Raw genomic sequence first — 23,194 nt, forward strand, 5'->3', positions numbered from 1 at the left:
CGTCTTGGCTTCCGGTAAAGCCTGCCAGCTTGACTTATTGAGTGTACAGAAGTTTTAACGGCTGCCAAATTTCACCTGAAATTCACTTGCGTAACAATTTTTGCAGCTGTCACGTGGACCAAAATTAGGACGCCGACATGTCTCACATTGAGAATCTGTCTGGGAAGGAACTCGAAATGCCGTCAGATAAATCAAATGTGGAGCTCTGATTCGCATTTTGAGGGTCAATAAAGCTGAATGCCACTTCACTCAACTTTGCACACACATTTGGGCCTGGTGAAAAATGTGCTTTTCATACACGATTAGATTTTTATTTCCTTTTGTCTTTTGTTGTTATTTATTTATTGATTTATTTTGTTTTGAGGTATTTTTATGTTCATCTTATTTTGTTTTATTGTATATTGTTTGATCTTGATCTTCATTTTTAATTCAATTTTCCCGTTTTGTTTGTTGGCAAGCCACTCACCTGTGACGCTTAAAAAGGCCAGATGGAAAATGAACCGCTGGATTATTACCGGTACATTGGCCTTGATTTTCTTTTATTTTATACCACTCATCCTGCTCAGAGGAAAGCTGGAGACAGACAATTAGTCAGTTATGGTTCATATATTTATGAGGTTTAATTTCTGACAGTTGTTATCATAAATTATCAGTATTTCAAAAAGAAGAATGGGAATGAACATGGAATTTATACATACTGTATTGTACGCAAGTTTAAGTCTAAGACATGCAAGCAAACTGAAAATTTGCATTTCGGGCTTCAGTTGATTTGTGAATGGCACTTTATCCGTCCATCTAATAAAACAGGCCGGTACAAATTCAACATCTTGAAGCTTCTCTATGCGTTTTCAACCATTAAAATCCCAAGTTACAGACTAACCTGCTCATGTAAAAACTAATTCCCGTGATTTCCCAATGTGCAAGTTTAGCATTGTAAGATGCCGCAAGAGGCTCCAAAGTCAGAAGCACGCCCATGTTTGTTTGTCTCTCGCTGGCCCACCCGACTCGTCTTGTTGTTCCTCTGTTCTTTGCGCTAGAGCGGATACCGTGTATGAATAAAGTATAAAAAAAATATGCACCAGTGTGTGTCAGTGTGGGGCTGACTTCTTTCAAGGTGTGTTTGGACAGGACTCGTATTTGCGGTCACTCAAGCTGGAATTTCCGTCTTGGTTTAGGGGTTTTCAGACCTTTTTACTCTCTTCTCTTTTCCCACTGTGTATTGCAATTGCCTAGTTTTAATATGAATTATACGGGGCAATACTGGATGTAACATATTGGTTTGTTTCATTGTTGTTTTCTTTAAATTATTATCCTAGGCCAAGATATTGTTGATACTGCGTATTGTGTATAGCAATAAGAATTTATTTGCTAACTCTATGCTGAACAAAAAATAATAAGCACCGCTGTTTCTTTCAGTCCTGATACTCAAATGAAAACTTTCAATCACAATGATTTGGAAAAAATGAAGTTGCTTGAGATGGGCCAATACATATTTTGTGCCGTTCATTAATTGTGTGTATCATCAGATTTCATTGGAAAATTTCATTTTGAGAGCCTGCGATGAGAATCCACGGCCCCTAGAGGGCGCCTTCTAACCACACATGTCAGCGAGGGTTTTAATGGTTGACGGGCCGTCAATTGCGACTTGAAAACATAAAGATGAGAACAAAAATGAAGCAAATGTGAGTTTCTGTTGCAGGTGTTAATTTATGGAACGATTATGAAACATAATTTAAAAAGTGGGAATCACTTCGACGCGTTCAAAAAAAAGGTTCGAAAATAGAGTTGGTACAAAAATATACCAATCAGGTACACTGCGCTGAGCGAAGACATCTAGGTATGATCTTATCTCTTATTTCCATTTTTCTCTTGGTGTGTCATACGTTCAATCGCTCAATCGATCATGTAATCAAATGAACCCGTGTCAACCTTTCTTGGCTTCTCTCGTACCACTTCCTGTCTGCTGCTTGTACTGTGACGTCAAATTGTTCCCTAATTGTTTCAAAACGACGCGGCAGCGAGTACGCGTCGTCCGTTGGTGCCAAGTCCTCGCGATGCACGTGCACGACAGTACGTATAGTTCATTCACGAGCGCTCATTACACATGCAAATTATATAGGTTAAAAAAAACATGCCCGAATCATCAACACATCTGCTGCAAAAGCTTGCTTTATGTAAGATAAACGTGAACGTGACCCACCGTAGATTTGACGCAGCATAGAAAAGCCAATGCGACTTGGGATCTCGCGAGGGGCAGGAAAACATCATCATCATCATCATCTTGATAAAATAATAACACTGTGCCATGAATCACAAGGCTTTGCATTAGAATTTACAATCACATAGAAAACCAGTGACTGTCATTTTTAGATATCTTCATCCAGGGTATTACCGTCATCATCATCATCAGGAGATATACTGTACCTTTATAATTATTAGCGTTAATGTCACACCAAGCACCACTGTCTTGAAAATCACAAATACTTGCCCGCGCACGTGCACACGCACGTCAGTCATGGCTTTTTTTTCTTTTTTTTAACAGCGGCGTCACAGTTCCGGCCCAATAATAAATCTAAAATCTTTTGGAGTTTTTTTATGATTATATTTTAAGGCTTTTTTTAAGTCCACCCAAACGTGTGTGTGTGTGTGTGTATATATAAACTTAGGCATACAATGTTGAACATTTACAGGTGGTGTCAAACCGTTTCACAGAATGAAAATAAATACTGAAAAAAATTTGATAGTCAGGTTATAGTCCGATAACAACACAAAAAGCAAGCAAAGGTTACGAACCCAAACACGTTACAACAACGATGGCAAGTGGACAAATAAACAAACAAACAAACAAACAGAAAAGCTTAGTTGGACTGGTGCCCTCAACTGGGCCTGCTGTATTAAAAAAACTTTGCAAGTGACTTCCGAGGCGTATTAAGGCCACACTGAAAAGACTGGGGGGAATCTTGTTGAGAATAAAGTTCTACTAGTAACCATGAAAAAAATAAATATGGGAAAAAATGTAGCAAGTTTGAGGAAAAAAAATGTACAAGAATGGGGTGTCATGTACAAGAATGTATAATTGTATTTTTTTAAAGGAAAAATTAATTAGGGGAAAGAAGCAAGCAATTTTGTTACAAGAGTGGGTTTTTTTTCGGGGGGCGGGATTTTACAATACCATTTTTGACCACAACATGTACCATAAGGTGTAACCTGACAAGATTGTCAGCAACATGTTTGGTCTTTTATTCTCAACATTGTTTTCCTCAAAAAAAAAAAGTTTGGTTTTTGAAAAGTTTGTTTTTGTTGAAAAACTACTTTGTTTTTTGTGAAATCACAACTTCCATTGAAAAACTTGGTTCATTTCATATAACTTTATTCTATATATACATGTATATTGCAATATTACAATTTTCTTTGTGTGAAATTACCTTATTCTTCCAAAATCATGATAATTTAAAAAACATGAGTATTTTATTCCTATTTCAAAAAAATTATTGTTCTTATAAAACTACCACTTCTTAATCGTGATGATAGGATTTGAATGTCGTTATAACTTGAGTGTTTATAACTTTGCCCCCTTTTTTTCTCAAGAAGAGCGTTTTCCTCTTACAAAACAGTTTTCTTGCCCTTTAAAGGAGTAAGTCTTGTAAAATATCATTTCTTTTTCTCCAACTATGATATCTTCTTCGTTGTAAAATTACAACTTTATTCTTGTAAAATGTAGCTTTTATTAAAGCTTGATTGACATGAAATAACTTTGTCACACTTATTTTTATATTTTGCTATGTAAGGGCTGTATTCCTGGTAAATTATTTTCGTTTAGAAAAAAAATTCTCATAACGGTAATAACGTTCGCAGAAAATAATCTTGTGAATTTAATTCAATGAACTCTCTTTTTTTAATCCATATTATTCCAACTTTATCAGAGTAAAACAACAATTTCATCCTTGTAAAAAAATGACTATTCCTTTTTAACTGATTTTATGTTAATGTTGTTATCCATGTAAAATAGTAACACATTAAAAACCGGCAACATTTTTCTTGTTTCTCGTAAAATTAAGAATTTATTGTCATAAAACATTAGAAATTCATTGTAAAATTTTACATATGACGACTGCATATTAGGACTTTTCTGGTGGAAATGATGGCTTTGTTCTCAGAATGTAGTATCAAGTATTGCTTTTTTTTTTTCTTTTCAGTGTAACCCTAAAAGTTCTTGCCCGCCTTTAATACACAAACGCAAATCAAAAATATGCACAGTTCATAATTGTCTTGCCCTTCACTAGTGGATGAAATCAGTCCAGCTGACTCAAGACTCTTTTTCTCTATTTTGTAAAAATTTTAACCCTGCACACTTGCTGAGGTTCCAATCGGGCAGCACACGCGCGCGCTTACAAACACGCAAGTGCACCTGAAACATGTTTGAGCGGAAAGAGGTGAGGAAGGAGGGTCGTGCACCCAAAAGTCCACGTGTGTGTGTGTTTGTGTGTGTGTGTGTGTGTGTGCGCGCGCGCAGTTGGCCCCTCTTCCAACGGGGTGCATCTCAATTGTCCACCCGCTCAAAAACAACAACAACAAAAACAAAACCATCACATCACCGGTTTTGGTTTTGCGGTCTACGCTGAGGTATCCGACGTCATCCGGGCGCCACTTCACTTTTTGTTGGCAACGCGTCTCTTCCTGGTGGCGAGCATGTCGTAGAAGGGGTCTCTGCTGATGCTGGCCCTAGAGATAAATAAGGAGGCGACGTGAGAGGGAGGAGTGGGCGGGGGAGGGTCTCCCGCATCTTTGATATGGAAATGATGCACTTACAAACCCTTGCTTTGATTAGATGGAGAAAAAAAAGGAAGGGTTTGTGCAGTGACCCAGTTTGGTTTCCATGGTTTCCTCCTCGTTACTCGGCGGAAGTGAGGCGCACCTCCGGCCGACGCGTGGAGTCAAGCGCAATCACATGCGCTTTTTTGGCGCCCTATTGTGCTGTTTTATGGGCAAACAATGACTGTAAGACATGAATCGGCGACGAGCGAGTCGCAAAGCCGTCTGGAATTCACGGAGGGCACACTTTCACGGCTGAGAAATCCTGTTAACGCCGGTGCCAAGCAAGAAAGGGGATCAACCCCCCCCCAATGTGCACAGATCTCATTCACTTCACAGCGCCACCGACCAACGTTGAGCGACAACGAGCTGCGATCAAGTTTGACGCAAAACACGACGACGCTGGTCAAAAAAAAATTCCTGTATTGTTTTTAAATCAGAGATGCAAGTACACTTTCCTACATTTTTTTTCGAGCTAGTAGGTAATTAGTAATCCCTGCAAGTCTAATGTTAACAAACAAAATGCCATAGACATGCGAACAAAAAATATCAATCTTGCCTTGTGTTGTAACACTTTGAGCACAGGATATTTGAATACAAACTGCAGTCTTAATGTTCAAATGTTGCTCTAAAGTGGCTTTTTACTTTTTGAGAATAAAAGTTCTCATTTAGATGCGCATTTGAGAGTTTAACCCTTTTGTGCACCCTGTGACCTGATAACACGATAAGCCGTCCATTGTAGTAACCGCTGTCGCAGAAAGGGTCAAGATCCATTGCAAGTATTTCTCCATTGTTGCAATGGAGAAACATGTTTGGTCTTACTTGATGGATTTGATCCACTCCTCCTTCTCCTCGGGCGTGGGCGCCGATATCCGGTAGACTACGTGGTTGCCTTCCACCACGCGGCCGTCCGCCTCCGTCTTGCAGGCTTTGATCACCTGACCCTTGTGGTTCGGGTTGTACAGCTCGAAGCAATTCTGCATGACCGCAAAACGGCAAAGTAAGTCCCGCAGGCGCAAATACAACGACATTACCGTCATTGAACAATACGCAATTTAAAAAATAAATAAGATCCAAAAATCCCCCCAACCCCCACGCCATATTGTACAATAGGTGATTAAAAACAATTTTTTCACATTTTATCGACATTTACCAGTTTCTAGATATTGTTGCGGACATTTTATTTCCTCTTTCTGGTGTGGTCGCAGCAGTGCAAAATAAGAGCTAAGATGCCCTTATTACATATCTCTTCTCAGCACTCTTTTTGTATGTTCTGTGAGTGTTGATTAGCCACATTAGCCACTAGCCGTTCATAGCGCTTTTTTATGAACACGTAAGGGCATGTCGTTGGCCATTTGCATACTGTACAGTCACCTAATGTAATAACTGTACCTTCCTGCAAATTTATTACGGGAAGGTGAAGAAATTATGCTGACATTCACTTACTGTACGTGAGGTTTTCATAAAGTCACGAAGCGCTATTATATTTTTACGGCCACTAGATGGTGCTAATACACTTTCTTTTCTGGAGTATTTTAGAGCAGCACACCTGTAGGCAAGGTAGTGCAGGCATCCAGACTATCCATCACTATTTTTTTTTCGAGAAGCACAGTGGGCGTATTATATAAGTGGGGTATTATTCACAGGAAATGAAAGTATTGACCATATTCAGGCACTTGATTCCGACATCTTACATTGAGATCTTGGGGATCCCCGCAATTGAGCACATGTTCTCAACAATTATCACTTTCACAGTGATAATTGTTAAATTAATTGTTAACTTGAAGTCCAGAGAGTGATGATTCCAATGCTGCCGCCTCTGCTCGTAACAGCAAGCGTTTGGCCAAAAGAGGGTGACACTCACGGGCTTCCTGGGCTCCTCCACCTCCCTGATACTAAGGTTCTCCAGGGGAATAATCCCACGGGGCTCCTTGTCCTGAAACATAAAGTGGAGCAGCAAATGAGATGATGACTGTGTTTTGGCGAGGTGAAATCAATCCGGCCCGTTCCAACCGCTTCCATTCGTGTGCCATTTCACAAGGCACGTGACGAGTCCGAAACGATAGCTAACAGGCTAGCGACCGTACAGTTCTGATGTAACAGCTCATGGTAACATGCAGGCGTGTTGATGTAACACGTAGGCGGTGAGACCAAATCTTCAAGGACGCTCATTCACGAACACAAAAGCAGGCATAGCTAGCAACAAATTACAGTTTGTTTGTTTTTTGGGGGAAGAAAATAATGTGAAGAGAATTCATTCAAGCTATAATCATGAACACTAAAGTAAGTGTTATACTGTAACGGCAACATTTTGCTGCTTCCAATCCATGTTTAGTTTTGTTTTTTCCTTTTGGAGTTAGTCGTGCCAGCCCATCAGTCCTCTGATTGGTCAAATTGGTCAGAAGAGGCTGCTGTGGCGATATGCATCCACTAGAAGGCGCTATGCCAAAAGGGATCCAAAATTATACAATAAAGCTTTAGTTATAGAGCTTGCAGCTGTAACAAAGCATTGTACATTTAAAATACTACGTTCAACAAATTAGAATATTGATCCATATATACAAGGCGCAAGGGATTATAAGGCGCACTGTCATCTTTTAGGTGTGCCTTATAATGTGGAAAATACAGTCATTTTAATGTGATAGTGGTGACATGGTAGTCCCCAATGAACAATGTGCGCATTGTTGTTGTCAATGCATCATAGTAAGAGTTGTGTGTCCACGTCACCGTTGTGTATTCAAAGTAGTAGAGGCAGTTGTCTGTCAGGATGAACCACCTCCTCTTCCAGGTTTTCACTCTGCCTCCTGAGGAGAAGACCAACGGCAAACAGTAGGTCACAAAGTGGCCGACCTATTTTTTTCTAAAATGAACTTTTTATTTCTTATACTATTTGGAGTTTGCGGATGGGGGGGAGATGAGGGGGAATGAGTGTCTCTGGACTTTTGTCCATGCAGGACATTGTAAACGCCTCCATTCATAGCCAAACTCCAGGGAAAGCATCCGTATAGGTGTTTGTTTGCTTTGACCCAGCTTTTCCACTTTGCACTCCAGCATTTCCTTCCTGTTTTCCTGGCGCCTCACAATAAGCCAACAATATCTGGGCCGCAACTCACTTACGTTCCAATAGACTCCGGCTATTGAAATGTAGCGCAGACAAATTTCCGCTATGCGTATCTAGCCATTTATCCGCTTCACATCCTACGGAGGGGGTATTTTTAGAAAGCTGTCACCTGCAGCGCTGTTGCTCTTACACAGATGCTCTGTTTAGACTGAATAACACATAAGGGTCAATAACAAGAAAGGTGACGATGCTTCCAAGTATGGACGGGGCAGCGGTAAACATTCCCAACGTAAGACGTAAACGTCAATGGGATCATGTCTAAATTACACTCGCATGGGAAAAAACAGGATATAGACGACCAGGTTTTAACTCCATGCTAATGCACACACACTATTGTGAACAGTCTAAGGATTAGTAATCCTCAATTTCATTCTGCAGTCCAAAATAACGAATTAAAAATGTCCTATTTATAACGGCCCGATTACAAACACAGAGATAAATTCCAATAGTGGCCAGGGGTAGTCGTACACTCAACTGAAGATGGGGCATATTCTTTTAACATTTCATCGGAAAAAAAGTGGATTTTATTGCGGTTCAAAAAGTTAACTGTGTGCCAATGCGAATATATTCCCGTTGGGCTTTGTTTCATTCTCTTGAGGGGAACGCAGAGACACTCATTTAAGGATGGGGTTTATTTGTCACACAGTGACAAATTGAGTCACAAGGTTGGACCGCGCCAACTTGGGGAAATTGGTATTTAACTCTGTCATGCCCCCTGTAACCTGCTAACGTGATAAGCTCTTCCATTGTAGTGTCCGCTGCCCCTGAAATGGTTAAGGTTTCCAACATTTAAAAGTAATGGAATAGGACCCCTTTTGCACCATTGAAAACACTTTGGGGTCACTGAGATGATGTTGGTTGGCATGGCGCAACCATATTTTTGTATTTGAAGCAAGATAATATTAGAGCATTTTTTTGCAAACCTAACTAACGAAATAAAATAATGTCCAAAAATAAAGGATGGGGGAGTACTGATACCATGTATCAGTATGGGATCCGATGCTGGGCTTATTTCAAAGCTGCCCATACCAGGCATTAGTCAAACTGTGTGTCATTGGTTTAATAAAAATTTGACATAACAAATGTAATAGTACTGTAGTATCGGTTACTTGGTATCGGTATCCAAACTCAGGTTACTAGTGCTATCGGTTACTTGGTATCGGTATCCGATTCAGGAATTTAATATTTGATATTCGTACTAGTAACGGATGCCTAGAAAAAAAATTAAACAAACCGTTAAAAAAAACTACTTGTACATGTGCAGTGACATTATTTCGTGTGGCTTCATCGTAACATGCTTGAAATGTTGCGATTCCCTCTCGTTTCTCCTTCACTGTCCTCTCGACTGTGTCCAACGGGTAGGACAGAGTAAAAAGGTATTGATTCAAAAGCAGGCGAGTGACGGGTATTGATGAGAAGAGGAAGGCCAGGAATTAAACGTGGCCACAAACCTAATTTAAGCAGCCAGCCCTCCCTGTCTGGGTTGAAGAACGTGTGCGTCAGGTCATTGCCGTCATCCTCCGGGATCTTAAATGGTTCGCTCTTGATGCTGTCGTACAAATTCTGCACAGCGATAGAGCGAGAAAAAAAAAGCCACGTTGACTTCACATTGACCGGATGAGAGCAAACATCCATCCAAGGCAGTGCATTAAAGACGACATTGACAGACTGCGTTTCCCCTTTCAGGCCGCCGAGCAATCATGCTTCATATGTTACTGCTTTGATTTAAAGAGCACGTGGCGCCTGTTTTTCTACTCAAGTCAGGACTAAAGTACACAAAAACAGTCACGGGAGGGTGGCTGGACCTGCTTTTACGTCTCGGTGTGTTGCTTCACAACCTTCCGTGGGCTTTTATTGCGGAACATTAGGCGTGATTTCAAAGGTTTGTCATTGATGGTGGAAGCCCCTCACCCTGAGCAGCTCTTCCGGGAGGTCTCCGCCTTCGTTGATGCCACGGTTCATGGAGATGAAACGCTCCACGGGCGGTTTGTCTCGGACGTTGGGGTTGTGCAGGCTGGTGTTCAGCATGATGATAGCAAATGAAAGCACGTAGCAGGTGTCTGTGGAGGTCAAACAGGCATATATATTCTTTATCATCTGCGTAGAAAAAAACTGACTAATTATTATTATTTCATATTATTATTGTACATGTTTATGAAGTTCTTTACAGAAGCGTGCATTTTTATTACATTTTGTTGGCGTGTTTTTTTAGGAGCCGAAACAGATTAATGGTATTTCAATTCACTACAATGAGGAAAGATGATTTGGGTTACAAATCACTGGAGTTGCTGGTCTGATCACTGAAGAAACGTTCAGTTGCAAGCCAAGGCGCCACTGCAAATGAGTGTAAATTTTCCTTGGAACCACATTTTGCTAAATTTTCTTCAACGCCCACTTTTAAAACCCAAGTGCAGAAACAGTCTGGTTACAAAAAAATCACCCCAAAAACTACCAGTCGTAAGGAAATTGAAATATGTGTTTTCTCAATGGCTTAACAGTGTTAATTGTCGCTGGGATGACTGGAGCAAATGAATTGAAGGACAGAAATCACTCTTTTCTCCCCGCACCACCCGACTCACTTTAATCAACAAACAACTTGTTGCCGTTGCACTCAAACACACTTGTATTGATCTAATGACACCGTATCACTTACTCCCTCCCTCCAGCCTGCCTCCACACATCTCCTCCATTAGACACTTCCGTCAATCGGCGCTATCGTTTAGAACCCTGCGCGCACTGGCCGTCTTGACGAAGCCGATAAATAAAGACTGGCTGTGTTGCCGCGGAAATGCATCAATATTCATGACCAGAACAAGCCTGTCCCACTTCGAACAGTCATTTGTGTAATGATGGGAGGCAACGGGGGACGCAGGACCGCTATTGACCCACCTCGATCGATTTCTTTATCACTGTCTCAGACAAATGATGCGATTGATGATTTTGCAGTTAAAAAGTACTAACAAGGCAGATTGCCTGAGAACGTGTCAATGCTGAGAAATATTGTTGGCTGTGTACTTGCGGTTAACACGAGCTCACCTGTTGCACATCCAAATTCGCAAACCAAAGGAATATAGAGGAACTCATTTGGTGTAAGTCGGAGTGAAGGGAGCAGCGCTGATGTGAGGACAAGTAGGGCTGATGGCCCGCTGTCATCAATCCTGGCTGACTCAACAATCAACCACAGTGCGTCTTCACAGTGTTACCTGAAGACTGGAAGACGCCAGGATTGCACTGACAGTATCTCGAAGCAAATGCCTCCATCATGCGATCGATCTTCTGCGCTTCGCCAGGAAGTCTGAAGCTCCACAGGAACTGCCTGCAACGCGAATACGGTGGCAACGCGTTTCAATGAGAGCGCGGCAGCAGATGGCCCTGTAAAGTCGTTACTTATATCATCTGTAATAAATGGTCATACATTGGACGGGCGCCTTTTAAATGACCTCACCGACATTTGTGGCTCGTTTGAATTGATTCTTGAAAGGACAGCCTAACAAAACATTGAAAATGGGATGAAACTGTGGAATTGGGTGATAGTATCATGAGCGTAAAATTCCATTAACAGCATGAAACACCAAAGCTGTACTTCTATGAGAGAAAAGGATTGTTTTACGAGAGCAAAAAAAAAATATCAATGAAAATAGAAAAATAATTGAAAAAGGATGTCTCGTAGTAGATGCATTTGGTGGCCACAGTATTCGGTACACCTGGAGTTCTTGCAGAAAAATGACCATTCATGATGGCATTTAGTTCAAATAGAAGAATTTGTTTTGTTCGAGGTGGGTTTTCCCCTCAAAAAATATCAACTCACTCAAATTTGTAGTATTGATATTGAAGATCCCTAGCTGCCAGTCTCCACCAAAAATGAGGACGTTTTCACTGTTGCAATATTTTTGGAGAGGAATGTCTGATGAGAATGTGACTCTCGGCGCAGTCCGCCCAAACTGAGCATGTGCGTCTTTGTTAACTTAGCAGGCTGCTTCCTGGTTCACAAAGGGTTTGTACTTTTCCAATTCTGGGCTCAGTTGCATTGCAGTGATTCAACAGGAGCAAATCGATTCTGTGCGAGTGATTGCCAAGCTGTGTCCCGTGGCTCGTTCGTGCAGGCCCTCGAGGCAAACTCACCTCAAGGCTTGGACGAGGTTAAGATCTGCGAACTCGTGAAGCTCCACAAATGCCTGGAGCACCTTGATGTTGAAGTCATCCCTGAGAGACCGAGACAGAGCAACTGTCACATCCACATTCACACTGCACTTGATTGCAAATTGAAGGCATCTGTACTTTGGGGCTGGCTGTTCTTCAAACAACAAAAGAAACTTTTTTTCTAGTGTTTTTACTTCTGGTTAGGTGCAGAGTGCATGTACATTTTTGCCACCTTGCTTGAAATTGCACCGTCAATATGAAGCACCATGTTTCTTGGCATGGCCCCTGCCTTGTAAATCCGCAACTAAATTCTCCGAAGCATATTGGACGTGACAAAGTGATGATGAGGAGGATAAAGAATGCAGCTGGAGGACTCACCGCTCCCCTAAGTAGTCCCCAATCACCGTCTTGTTTAGCCCCTCGCCTTTGTAAAGGAACTGCGCAATGTCCTCTGGCGTGTTCTGGAGGAGATCGTTTTCCAGAAGGAACTGGATGCCCTTCAAACCCAACAAAAATGGTCAAAAACCTCTCTCAATGTATTTTTGACGCTGATTTTAAAAAAATGTCGAGCACATCAGGTTTTTGAGACATTTTCTTTTTTTGTTATTTTTAAATTTGACATGTAAAAGTGCGCAATATGGATTTTAACCCATATTGTAATTTATTTCTATGTTTACTTATGACTCTAATATAATGTGCAAGAGACAAAACAAGGGCAGATTTGGAATCAGCGTGAAAAAAAAAAATCGTGCAAAAAAGTTTACCGGTACTTGCATCCCTGATTCAAAAGTGTTCTAAAAATGTGTTGGTCCATGTTATCCTAACCCAGACAAACTGGATCAAATTTGAAAGACGGTATATTTTATTTGGAAATTGATCCAAAATACACAAATAGAATATACAATATAAGGTATTCTTTTGTAAAGATGCCACAAAGTGTCTGTCCACTGAATCAGTTCTCAAGTTGAACCTTGAAAGTATACATGCCATAAATGTGTGCTTTATTAAATTTCATTTTGTTTTTTTAATGGGACAGTGGTCACGGTGTATAAACACTCCCGATAACGGTTTGTGTTCCTGACACATTTGCACGGGTTATCATAAACATTCAGGATTCATCATTCACATTATGAGCTCAGACTGGCGATGAATACAACTTGCAAATATCTGCAGTGCATAATTTGAAGGAAACAAAACATGAAGAGGACATTTTGTTGGCTCAGGTCCAAATCAAGCCGGGTAAGTGAGAAAGAATCATTTCTGGGCTTTTGCTGACCTTTTTGGGGTCCATGTTGAACTTCTTCCTCCCCATGGCGATTTGTTTGTTTCGTTGTGTGGTTTTGCTGCGCAGAAAAACAAAGATGCAGCCATGACGTGTTTGGTCAACTGTCACCTTGTTGGCCAGCCAACCATGTTTTTTTAGGATCGGTTTCAATAGAGGCGCTCCAATAAAAGCCTAATTTTGCACGAGCTCCAACATGGAGGCTTTCCACCTTGGTGGATGTCCCTCACGTTTGCTTGCAGCCAAACAAGTCCCGAGCGGTTTGGCTGCTGCACCTGGGACACGAGACCTCACTCCACCTCATCAACCAATCAAATGAAAGCTTCTGAGGCTAGGCGCCGAGCTAATGTTTAGTCTGGGGGATTACAACACACGCGCCAATACAATCCGTTCCTCACTGTTGCACACACACACACACACACACACACACACACACACACAAGAGGAAACGTAACCACAGTAAAAAGCGGGTAACTTCTTATTGTGGGGACAATGGTGAACATTCACGATGCGGAGCATCTTTGTTATTTTTCTTCTTTTCCGTCCATGCTCACTGAACATTATTTTCTCTTTTAGGCAGTTGACATGCTCTTGTCAGTCACAAGCATGAAATGAAATGGAGCACCAATGCAACCTATTTAACAATTTTTTTTAAAAAAAGCGAAATGTATACATAAAATGTTTTTTTAACTTGTGTTATTTTCAATGAGTCAAACCAAATATTGAACAACATAAGTGATGATAAAATGAATGAATAAATTCATTAAACTTCAATTAATAATATTAACTTATTTATTAATAATTAATAACCCCGTTCATCCACCCGGTAACCTGATTACATGATAAGCTGTCCAGGGTAATAACAGCTGTCCCTGACCAGGTTTAAGAGGAAAAAAAACGTTACATTAATGAAATATATATTATAAGTCTTTATAATGATTTCCGGTGGTTAAGAAATGTTGACTTTGGCGTGCACTTGTTAGATTGAATATGACTTCGTGAGGAAAATGTTGAAAAGTGGACATTTGTAGAATGTGGAAAAAGAGTCGGCAGAATGTTCTGAAAGAGCGGAACATTGTCATGTTGGAATGTTTTGAATTCTGGAAATGTTGACACATCACAAAAGTAAATGTAAGATTCTGAGCCTATCCCAACTGAGTTTGAGTGAGAGTCGAGGGACATCCCTGGACTGCTTGCTAGCTAATCACGGGATAGATATGGACCAATGGTCACATTCCCAAAGAATTTAGAGTCTCTAATTAACATAATAAGCAACCAGACACGCAACCAAACACAAAAACAATAAGTCAAATCCGGGACGACCATAATTTTCATGACCATAAGATGGATATAATAGTCTGAAATTTTCTCCAAAATGGACGGGCCACCTAATAATGAAGGTCTCCTCGTGTACACGCCGAGTTCCAAAATCTGGGAATGCTGCGATTTCCGTGACATCTGCCATGCTTATACAGAGGAAAAGTGGATGTAACTGAGGACAGCAGGCAGACGTGAAATTGGGAAAGGTTGGTGTGAAAGAGGACCCTAACATTTGGCGGATTACAAAAAAAAAAAAAAAACTGGCCATCTTCCGCTCCTACTGCAGTAAAGAGTGCCATGTTCTTCATTACATTTAATAAAGACAATTTCTTGGAGATTTGGATCCCGTATTTTGCCGCTCTGTCAACTTCACTTGGTTTCCACGACAGACTGCTCTCTCAACCAATCTCCTCTTTCCTACATAGCCAATTGGGCTACGGCAAGTGATGAGGGACAAGCATACTTCGAATTTTTTTGTAATACAACAAAAAGATTGCCGACGAACATTATTCCAGCCCAACCATGGGACGAGCTGCCGCTCACTTTCGACATCTCGAAGCACCACACTAGAGAAGAACGGGACCAGCACGGTTGCGATACGCATAACGGGGAGCGTCAAGTTGGCTTTTACTGTTGTGTTTGGTCGCCATGGTAATGGCCAGAAACGGCCTGAGTGAAGTTGCGAGCGGCGTGGGAGTGTTGGTGAACACTGCTTTACTAGGACAGGGAGGCAGCGCCGGGCCATTGTGACTAGATTGTTTATGCTTGGGCTTACGTGTCTGCTTGCGCTGTTGTTCGAGTTTATGCATATTTCATTTCTGAGGAGCTGCACGGCAACGAGACGTCAATAAAGTACAACCGAACTTTTTTTTTGTTTTGCTCCCAGTGCCTTAAAAAAAAAAAAGTTTTACAATACCTGCGTCCAATCATACAATGCGTCTTGTCTGGTGTATGTGTTAAATATAGAAATAGCACCCATAAATGACCCCACACCTTTTAATACGGTGCGTCATAAGGTCGGGAAAATACGGTACCCGACTGTGAGGCAGATGTGCTAACCCCTACATCACTGTGCTCGTCACTCAAATTCAGGTTGAAATCCAAATTTTACAACTTCTGAGCTATCATTATATAATATCTGTCATTTTTCTAAATCATTCAGCTCTAATAAAGAAGCACAACTTGAAAAAAAATCTGAATAAGGGGGAGGATTGCGCTGGGCACCAATGCTAACTCACCTCTCCCCGACGCAGGTTAACTGCTCAATTTCCGTCATGACTTCTGCAATCTCGAACTTCAGCCGCTGCAAAACAAAACAAAAACAAAAAAAAGATAAATGAGCTGATGCACAATATTTTTTATGAATTCTCCACAAGATGGAGGGAAACGCAAGCGCTCCATCAGTCATCCAAGTGATGAAAGGAAACGACAGGCTGCAGCAAAACAAAGAGCTGCTACTCACTTTAATATCATCCAGCAGCTCTTTTTTCCTGCGTCGGATGTTGCACAGCTCATCTCGTTCCTCCAGCGACAGGTCTTCAGGTACTGTGGAATGCAGAGAGAGGGGAAGTAAAGATGGGTGGAAAATAGAGGACCCTCAGCCAGTCAGAGTCGCGAGGATTATGCTTGGCGCTGCCGCCGAGCAAAAATGCTCGTGATGATGACCTAAATTAAAACAGACACCAAAAAAATGACTCAATGCAGCGGTGCCTTGAGATCCGAATTTCATTTGTGAATCTCTTTCAAGCCACTTCTGGAAAAAGGAAAGTGAAAAGACCATTCTATAATATGGCGCTTTATAAAAACATTGCGGCGTAACAAAGAAAGACAATGTAAAGACTGAACTCATTTCATGCAGCAATTCATTTCATTGTGCTCTTCCTTCTGGTGCTATCCCGGTGTGGCCACTGGGGGCAGTATAAGACAGTCAAGCAGACACAAATGAAGAATAGTTCGGAGTGACCCAGTGAGATGTCAGCAGCCTTTCTACACAGATGATAAACAATATATGTCGCTGGGTGTCATAATATTTAAGGGGTTCATCTAAACAGCCACACTCGATGTCGATGGCAATTTCCATTGTGCGTTAGTATTAAGCGCGTGTCTCGCTCTTCAGTTTGAACTGACTGGAATTGTATGTCAAGTTTGAGCTAACAGGTTGAAGAGAAAAAGAAAATGGTTGATTGACAGCTTGTATCACTGCGACCGTATTTCAGGTCACTTGCATCTCAAGGCACCTCTGTCTTACGTCTCGACAGGACGGGGACACTGTAGGAAGAGTGCTACATCAGCGACACACACACACACAAACGAAGACACACACACACACGCATGAACACACCTGAGCATCTGTCACGGTGGCCTGGCTGCTTAAATATTAGCTTTGATTCACTTGTTGTCGGCTAATTAACACAGCGGGGAGTTGGAAGGAGCCCAAACACATACACACACACACACACACACACACATATATTCTATCCCGCTGTGCTCCCCGAGGACACCTATTTATCCGCCATTTAACCATGCCACAGCAACCTCCGCTGCAGGACACACACATACACACACACACACACACACCAGAAAACAGCAATCCGGTTGAGAGTGAGCTGACAGCAAGTAGGTCATTTTCACATGGAGCTAGAGCAGATTGTGCCTCTCCTGTGCTTTCTCTCTCTGTCTATTTCTCTCTCTCTCTCTCTCACACACACACACACACACACACACACACACACACACGCACGCACACACTGAGTCCGCCCCCACCCCTGCACAAAAGTGGGGGTGAGCGCTGATTGAAAACCCCCGAGTGAATCATTCTCCTAAGCAGCTTTGCAATTCACACATATTTCCTCCCTCCGCTTTTGTTTCTCCTTTGGTGGAAATAATGAACGTTTTCTTCCTATCTGCAAAATCTGCCTCTTGATTCTTAACGACTGGTTCGATCCAAAGGCACCGCCGACGCAGCTCTTTTGTGTTTTGGCGAGACAGAGTGAAAGGAACTTGCACGGACTATTTGGGCAGTCGGGTCCGAGGGTGTAATGCTGCTTTTTTTTTTTTTTTTGCGACAGAAAAGCCGACAGTCAAGAGACAGAGGTCCAGATGGCTTTGGATGACTCATGAACCGTAAATTGACCTCATGGCTGCAACGATGAATTGATGTCAACTTAATTGTTTTTTTTTAAAAAAGCTCGACACGGACAAATATTACTGCTTCCACACACACACACCGCTGTAGAAATAAGTTGCCATGATGGCAGCAACACAGGAGGAAAGATTCTGTAAAAAGGACAGATTACGTCCAAAGTATGGGATCATTTCCCCATTTAAAAAGCAAATCAATTGCAATGCAATTGTGAACATAGAAGTTAAAATATCAACGTTATCTCTATTTCATGGAAGCTACCATCGCTAGTGACAGTGGGAAAGATTACACCGAGCTGCTGCACTAAAGGTCTTCGGACTCACACACCGTGTCCTCAACTTTGAGCCGTTTCTACTCCTTCTTGATGTACAGTAAACTACAACAAAACCAATTTCCCCTCCTGGAATGACTGATTGCCAAATAGTGCAGCCCTATTCAGGAGAGCTGATCATCTCATCATCTTGCAGAGTCAGAAAGCGCGCGAGCGGGCCGCAGAACGAGACAAATGGTCTGCACAGACGGAACCTCGGATGTCTGCGCGTGCAGCGCTCCATGTGGGCAGAGCGCAGTCATGTGATATCATTGACTATTCGGCTGTGGGCGAGGAAACGATGCATTCAACATGACTTTTCCGAGTAGCGATGCGTATATTCCCAAAGAGAGCAAGTCTGTCTCATGTTCAATATGAATCTGCCATGCGCATCTGACGCCATCATACGCTCGTATTATCCGTGGAATGTGCCGCTCACATGCAAACAATCAATACACCAGCGGGTTGAGATGGGGCGGGGGGTCTTAAACAGACACCATGACACACACCAGTTCAAGTAACATCCGACCGACGATGATGGTTAGTTCTCCAGAGGAGACCCAGATGAGAGAATATTACACACGAGTGCTTTGAAGTTGAAGCATTGTCTTTAACCTTTTCATGGACAGCGGTTACTCCAGTGGACAGCTTGTCATGTTATCACGTTAGAGGGTGAAATTGGGTTTAGTCGTGCTCTAAAGCAGTGGTCCCCAACCCCCCGGCCGCAGAACAGCACCGTTCCGTGTGTCATTTGGTCCCGGGCCGCACGGAAAGAATAACTTCCATTACTTCCGTTTTATTTATTTCGGACCCTGAAAGATGTTTTATTTTGAAAAATGACCCGATCCTCTGTTACATCATTTACTGGACATCACTGCAGGTCAAGGCGCGCTTCTCGGTCACGTGATAGGTTACCACTAAAATGAGACCCGGGGCTAGTAAAATGATTGCAAACGTCTTTTAGAAAGTTTCTTTGGGAAGGGGAAAAGGCCCAGCCAGGAAACAGAAGAGGAGCCGACAACTTTCAAGAAAACGAAGGGTACATGTAATAGATTTAGGAGTCCTACTTATACGGATTTATCACAATGGGAGATTTCCACGCACCACGCCCACTCTGCATAATATGTGGCGCTGGTGAGTCGTCTTCTTCATGCACTTTGTATTTGCGCGTATCTTGTTTTGAAAGCACTCTTAAACGTTACCATAGCGACCACAGAGTGTTGCGGCCAGATAGGACGTTCCTTGTGTCATGTGTATTATGTTTCGAAAATACCACAATTTTCATGCAGCTCATATCATATTATTTTGTTGTATTTATCCATCACACCTTAAAGGCCGGACCTTGAAATTATTGTCTGACATTAAACCGGTGCGTGGGGCAAAAAAGGTTGAGGACCGCTGGTCTAAAGAAGAAGAAAAAAAATATTCGACTACATCCCAAATAAAACACTAACTAACCCGCTTGAGTCAGTCATAAGGATCTGAGCGAGGAAGACCGAGATCACATGCAAATTATTCCCACTGCATGCACACAAATGAGCAGATGACGACGTTAGCCAATTAAAAGCTGGTCCCGGACCACAACATAACAACTGTATAGTGAGATGTGAACGACTAAAATGGGGCCGGTGGTGGGGGGTTGGAATTACTTCAGGGAACACAGTGAAACAAAATTTTGGTCAAACTCCAATTTCCTAACACTAAAAGTAAAAAAACAGTATTCTCCACCCATTATTTCACGAGCAAACATGATTTTTTTTTAAAATGCATGTGCGCTTTCATGGTGAAGACTGACACTTTTCGGCAAGCGTCAAAAACAGAACACAAAGTAGCAAAGCCCTTCCCTGATTTTTCCGCAGCTTAGACAATAGACGGACCGGGGTCTGTTTTGATTGGGAATAAAGGGCATGTCCTTCCCGTAAACAACGGCAACCACGTAAACGTGGTGATTTCCCGCCATGTTATGGGAACGCTTACACAAGCTCACGACCAATGCCTTGACTACAAAAATACGCGTAACCCACCGCTGGGATGAGAATGATGCAAGCAGGAACATTGATGGATAAAAATACATACCACGTGGCCTTTTCCACTCCCTGGCTCCCATGCCATCAGCAGACACACCTTTGGAGCAACTTATTCTCTTCTAAAGTGTAACCTTGTACTACCTAGGTGTGCACTAAAGGTCATACGACCCACTCAGAGCTCATCCTAAAGCTTCAGCAGAAGAAACGAATAAACATAGCCCGTACAGGCACACTGACAGCTCCAAGCATGTGATAGTTAAAGCCAACATTCCTCCGAAAACAACCGGACAGTCTGGACAAACCGGTCGAGTTTGCTGCTACTCATTTCTTCTCGTCACGCAGTCGACTCGTGCTGGATTTTTTTTTCCCCGTCCCGCACAACTTCGAGTTTTTGCTGAAGAACATGAAGTTCTCACAACAAGAACCGGACAGCTGTAAAGGTCCCGTAGCTAGGGAAGAATGCTGCCTCTGCTTTGCTGTTCACATCACATCCGTTTTGCTGTTACAGTCCGCTCATCAACAGAGCATCATAATTACTCCTACAGCGACTGGGAATTAACCCATTTAATCCCATTTTTTTCCCAGACATTTAAAAGTCAAAATCAGGTGTCATTGGTAGCCCTTTTTAAGTAATAAATCAGTCATAAAATTTTTTAGAGCCCAACCATCCAAGCTCACATTCACACCGAGGTACAATTTGGAGCGTTCAATCAGCCTGCCATGTGTGTTTTTGGAACGTGGGAGAAAACCGGAGTACCCAGAGAAATCCCACGCAGGCCCGGGGAGAACATGCAAACACCACACAGGGAAGCCGGAACTGAAATTGAACCCGGGAGCTCAGCACTGTGAGGTCGACGCGCTAACCACTGGACCACCGGGCCGCCCTACGGGGTGCATTAAAGGGTTAATTGGCCAATTAGCCAGCAATCACATGGGTAAGATCAACTGACATGTCATCAAATCAGAGGATAAATGGAAAAGACACTCACGCGGGACTGCGGCCCGACTTAAATAGCAACAAATATAACAATCGATTTATTGATCTGATCATAGGAGTTCTGCATGGAACTCTGATTGTTGATAACATCCCGCACCCCAGTGAGGCGTGAAGATTTGAGGGTGCTTTGCCAAGATAACAAATGTTGAGTTCTCATCTACTGTCCATACACAGTCGTGCGCACACAACGATGCAGACAAAAACATACTTCAGCAACAGCGAGAGATTTTTAAAAAAGAAAAAAAAGGCTACACACAGCCAATTTTGCAGCATCTAGCGTCTAATCGCAGAGTTTGCTTTGCTATCCCTGGGCTATGTTTTCCATCCTGTCTCGCCTCTTGTGGATGTAGACAAACCAGCGCGTACGCTTCCCACATTGACAGGTTGCTAAGATGGCCGTCTTGTTGCGCTTGCTGCGGCGGCACGGCGAGCCCCGCTTGTCCTTCGCAGCACTGCAGCGCGACCGCTTAGTGGCAACTGACGTCTCCCACCGCAGCACCAGCAGCGCCGTCACGGCTCATCCTGACAGAATAAATTTTGCATGATGCAGCAGCGGCAGCAGCTTCTGCGAGGGTAGAAACGTGCACATTCGGCAAAAAAAATGAAAAAACGAAGAATGAATTGAATGACTCAGTGACCCCACTGAGCAAGTCACTGAGTGTTACAAATCCTTTCTGTGGCAGTCAAGTGGCCAGAGGCTCAGAGGGGGCTGCAAGATGCTGGAGCCTGGCCACACACACACACACACACACACACACACACACACACACACACACACAAAAGTTGGAAGACGACAACAGAGATAGCAGCTGAACACAAACTCGGTTTTGCTTTCCAAATTCAGGGGCATGCTCGGAGCGTTCAAACACTTGCAAAAATGCTATCAGAAGAAATTAGTGTTAACGTTCCCCTGCAGGAACCCCCACCCCCACCCCCTACCCCTTTGAATAAATGCCCGACGATATTTTTTTGTAAATACGGAGCCACAAGTGAAACAACAATGTGTGACATATCGGATATTACTCTCATATTTCTCCCGGAAATTGCTTTTGGTAGTTGCAAGCCCGGAAGGAGTCGAAGCAATAAATATCGTTCTAGAACAGAGGTGGGCAAACTACGGCCCGCGGGCCAGATCCGGCCCGTTGGTCTTTTTAATCCGGCCCACCGAAGGTTGGTCCACAATTAAGGTTCGATGTGAATGATTGCATTCATTTTATTTGGACTTGTAATGACAGATATTTCACCGCCAGGTGGCACACTGACTTGAAGTTGCAGAACACAGGCGGGGGGTGGGGGGGGGTCTTATCGACCACCTTGGACCTCTGTATCGCTCTACTTGTACTGGTCTGATCACAACCCATCTGCAGCAATGCACAGGCTAAAATAGGTCATCAACAACACAGTTGTCTTTTAAAAAGTATATTAATACAGTATGTGCATGCTTTTGTTCTGTTGATGTTTGATATGGACTGTCAACAAATGCAGTTTTTTTATTTTAATGTACCATAGCTTGTGCTGACCTGGCCCTTCTGTCAAATTTTAAAAGTCAATGCGGCCCCAGAGCCAAAAAGTTTGCCCACCCCTGTTCGAGAGGAACATGAGCAAGAAACGCATTACCTCAATGTAGCCAAGCAGGCAAAACACGCTCACATATCAATAAGAAGCGGCCAGCTCAAATGAAACAGTGTGTGGCGTGATAGCCAATGCATGAAAGGGAACGTCATCGAAATGTTGAGACTGTAGAAAACGTTGGGCCATGCTGAGATTGACAAGATTTTCAGCGGGATTAGCTGCCAAGTCAGAAGCGAAAAAACATCCTCGACTCAAGCCAGTATTGTCAATTGTGCTGACGACTACAAGACAGTTGGACTTACACGAAGAGCAGGTTGTGATCAATGCTGAAATGTAAAACATGCAGTCTTCAATTAACGAGATGCCTCCCTGCAGCGGCGACGTAACGTGGAAGTGCGCCGCAGTCTATCTCTCACCTACGCTAACGATACATAGTCGCAGCAGTACGTGTGGCGGTAACTGAGCATGTAT

The 23,194-nt window shown here is 42.6% G+C and overlaps 1 protein-coding gene across 5 annotated transcripts in view; it reads right to left on the reverse strand.

The window, feature by feature from the left end:
• Window positions 1-306: 306 nt before the first annotated feature.
• cyth3b (cytohesin 3b) overlaps window positions 307-23,194 on the reverse strand; it is a 45,638-nt gene continuing 22,750 nt past the window's right edge. For 2 of the 5 annotated variants that reach the window (XM_052049548.1, XM_052049547.1), the window contains exons 2-13: window positions 16,138-16,220; window positions 15,914-15,978; window positions 13,350-13,416; window positions 12,452-12,570; window positions 12,056-12,136; window positions 11,137-11,249; window positions 9,845-9,993; window positions 9,385-9,496; window positions 7,540-7,616; window positions 6,677-6,748; window positions 5,635-5,789; window positions 2,152-4,722 (exon numbers count right to left, since the gene is read on the reverse strand). In XM_052049548.1, the coding sequence (XP_051905508.1) occupies window positions 4,650-4,722; window positions 5,635-5,789; window positions 6,677-6,748; window positions 7,540-7,616; window positions 9,385-9,496; window positions 9,845-9,993; window positions 11,137-11,249; window positions 12,056-12,136; window positions 12,452-12,570; window positions 13,350-13,416; window positions 15,914-15,978; window positions 16,138-16,220 (1,166 nt within the window). In that variant the 3' untranslated portion in view covers window positions 2,152-4,649. Of the gene's footprint in view, window positions 4,723-5,630; window positions 5,790-6,676; window positions 6,749-7,539; window positions 7,617-9,384; window positions 9,497-9,844; window positions 9,994-11,136; window positions 11,250-11,348; window positions 11,412-12,055; window positions 12,137-12,451; window positions 12,571-13,349; window positions 13,417-15,913; window positions 15,979-16,137; window positions 16,221-20,203; window positions 20,511-23,194 lie in introns of those variants that run through there. The other 3 variants (XM_052049546.1, XM_052049549.1, XM_052049550.1) reach the window with 3 other exon arrangements.

The sequence above is a fragment of the Hippocampus zosterae genome, chromosome 17 (assembly GCF_025434085.1).
Source record: "Hippocampus zosterae strain Florida chromosome 17, ASM2543408v3, whole genome shotgun sequence".
Taxonomy (NCBI): Eukaryota; Metazoa; Chordata; class Actinopteri; order Syngnathiformes; family Syngnathidae; genus Hippocampus; species Hippocampus zosterae.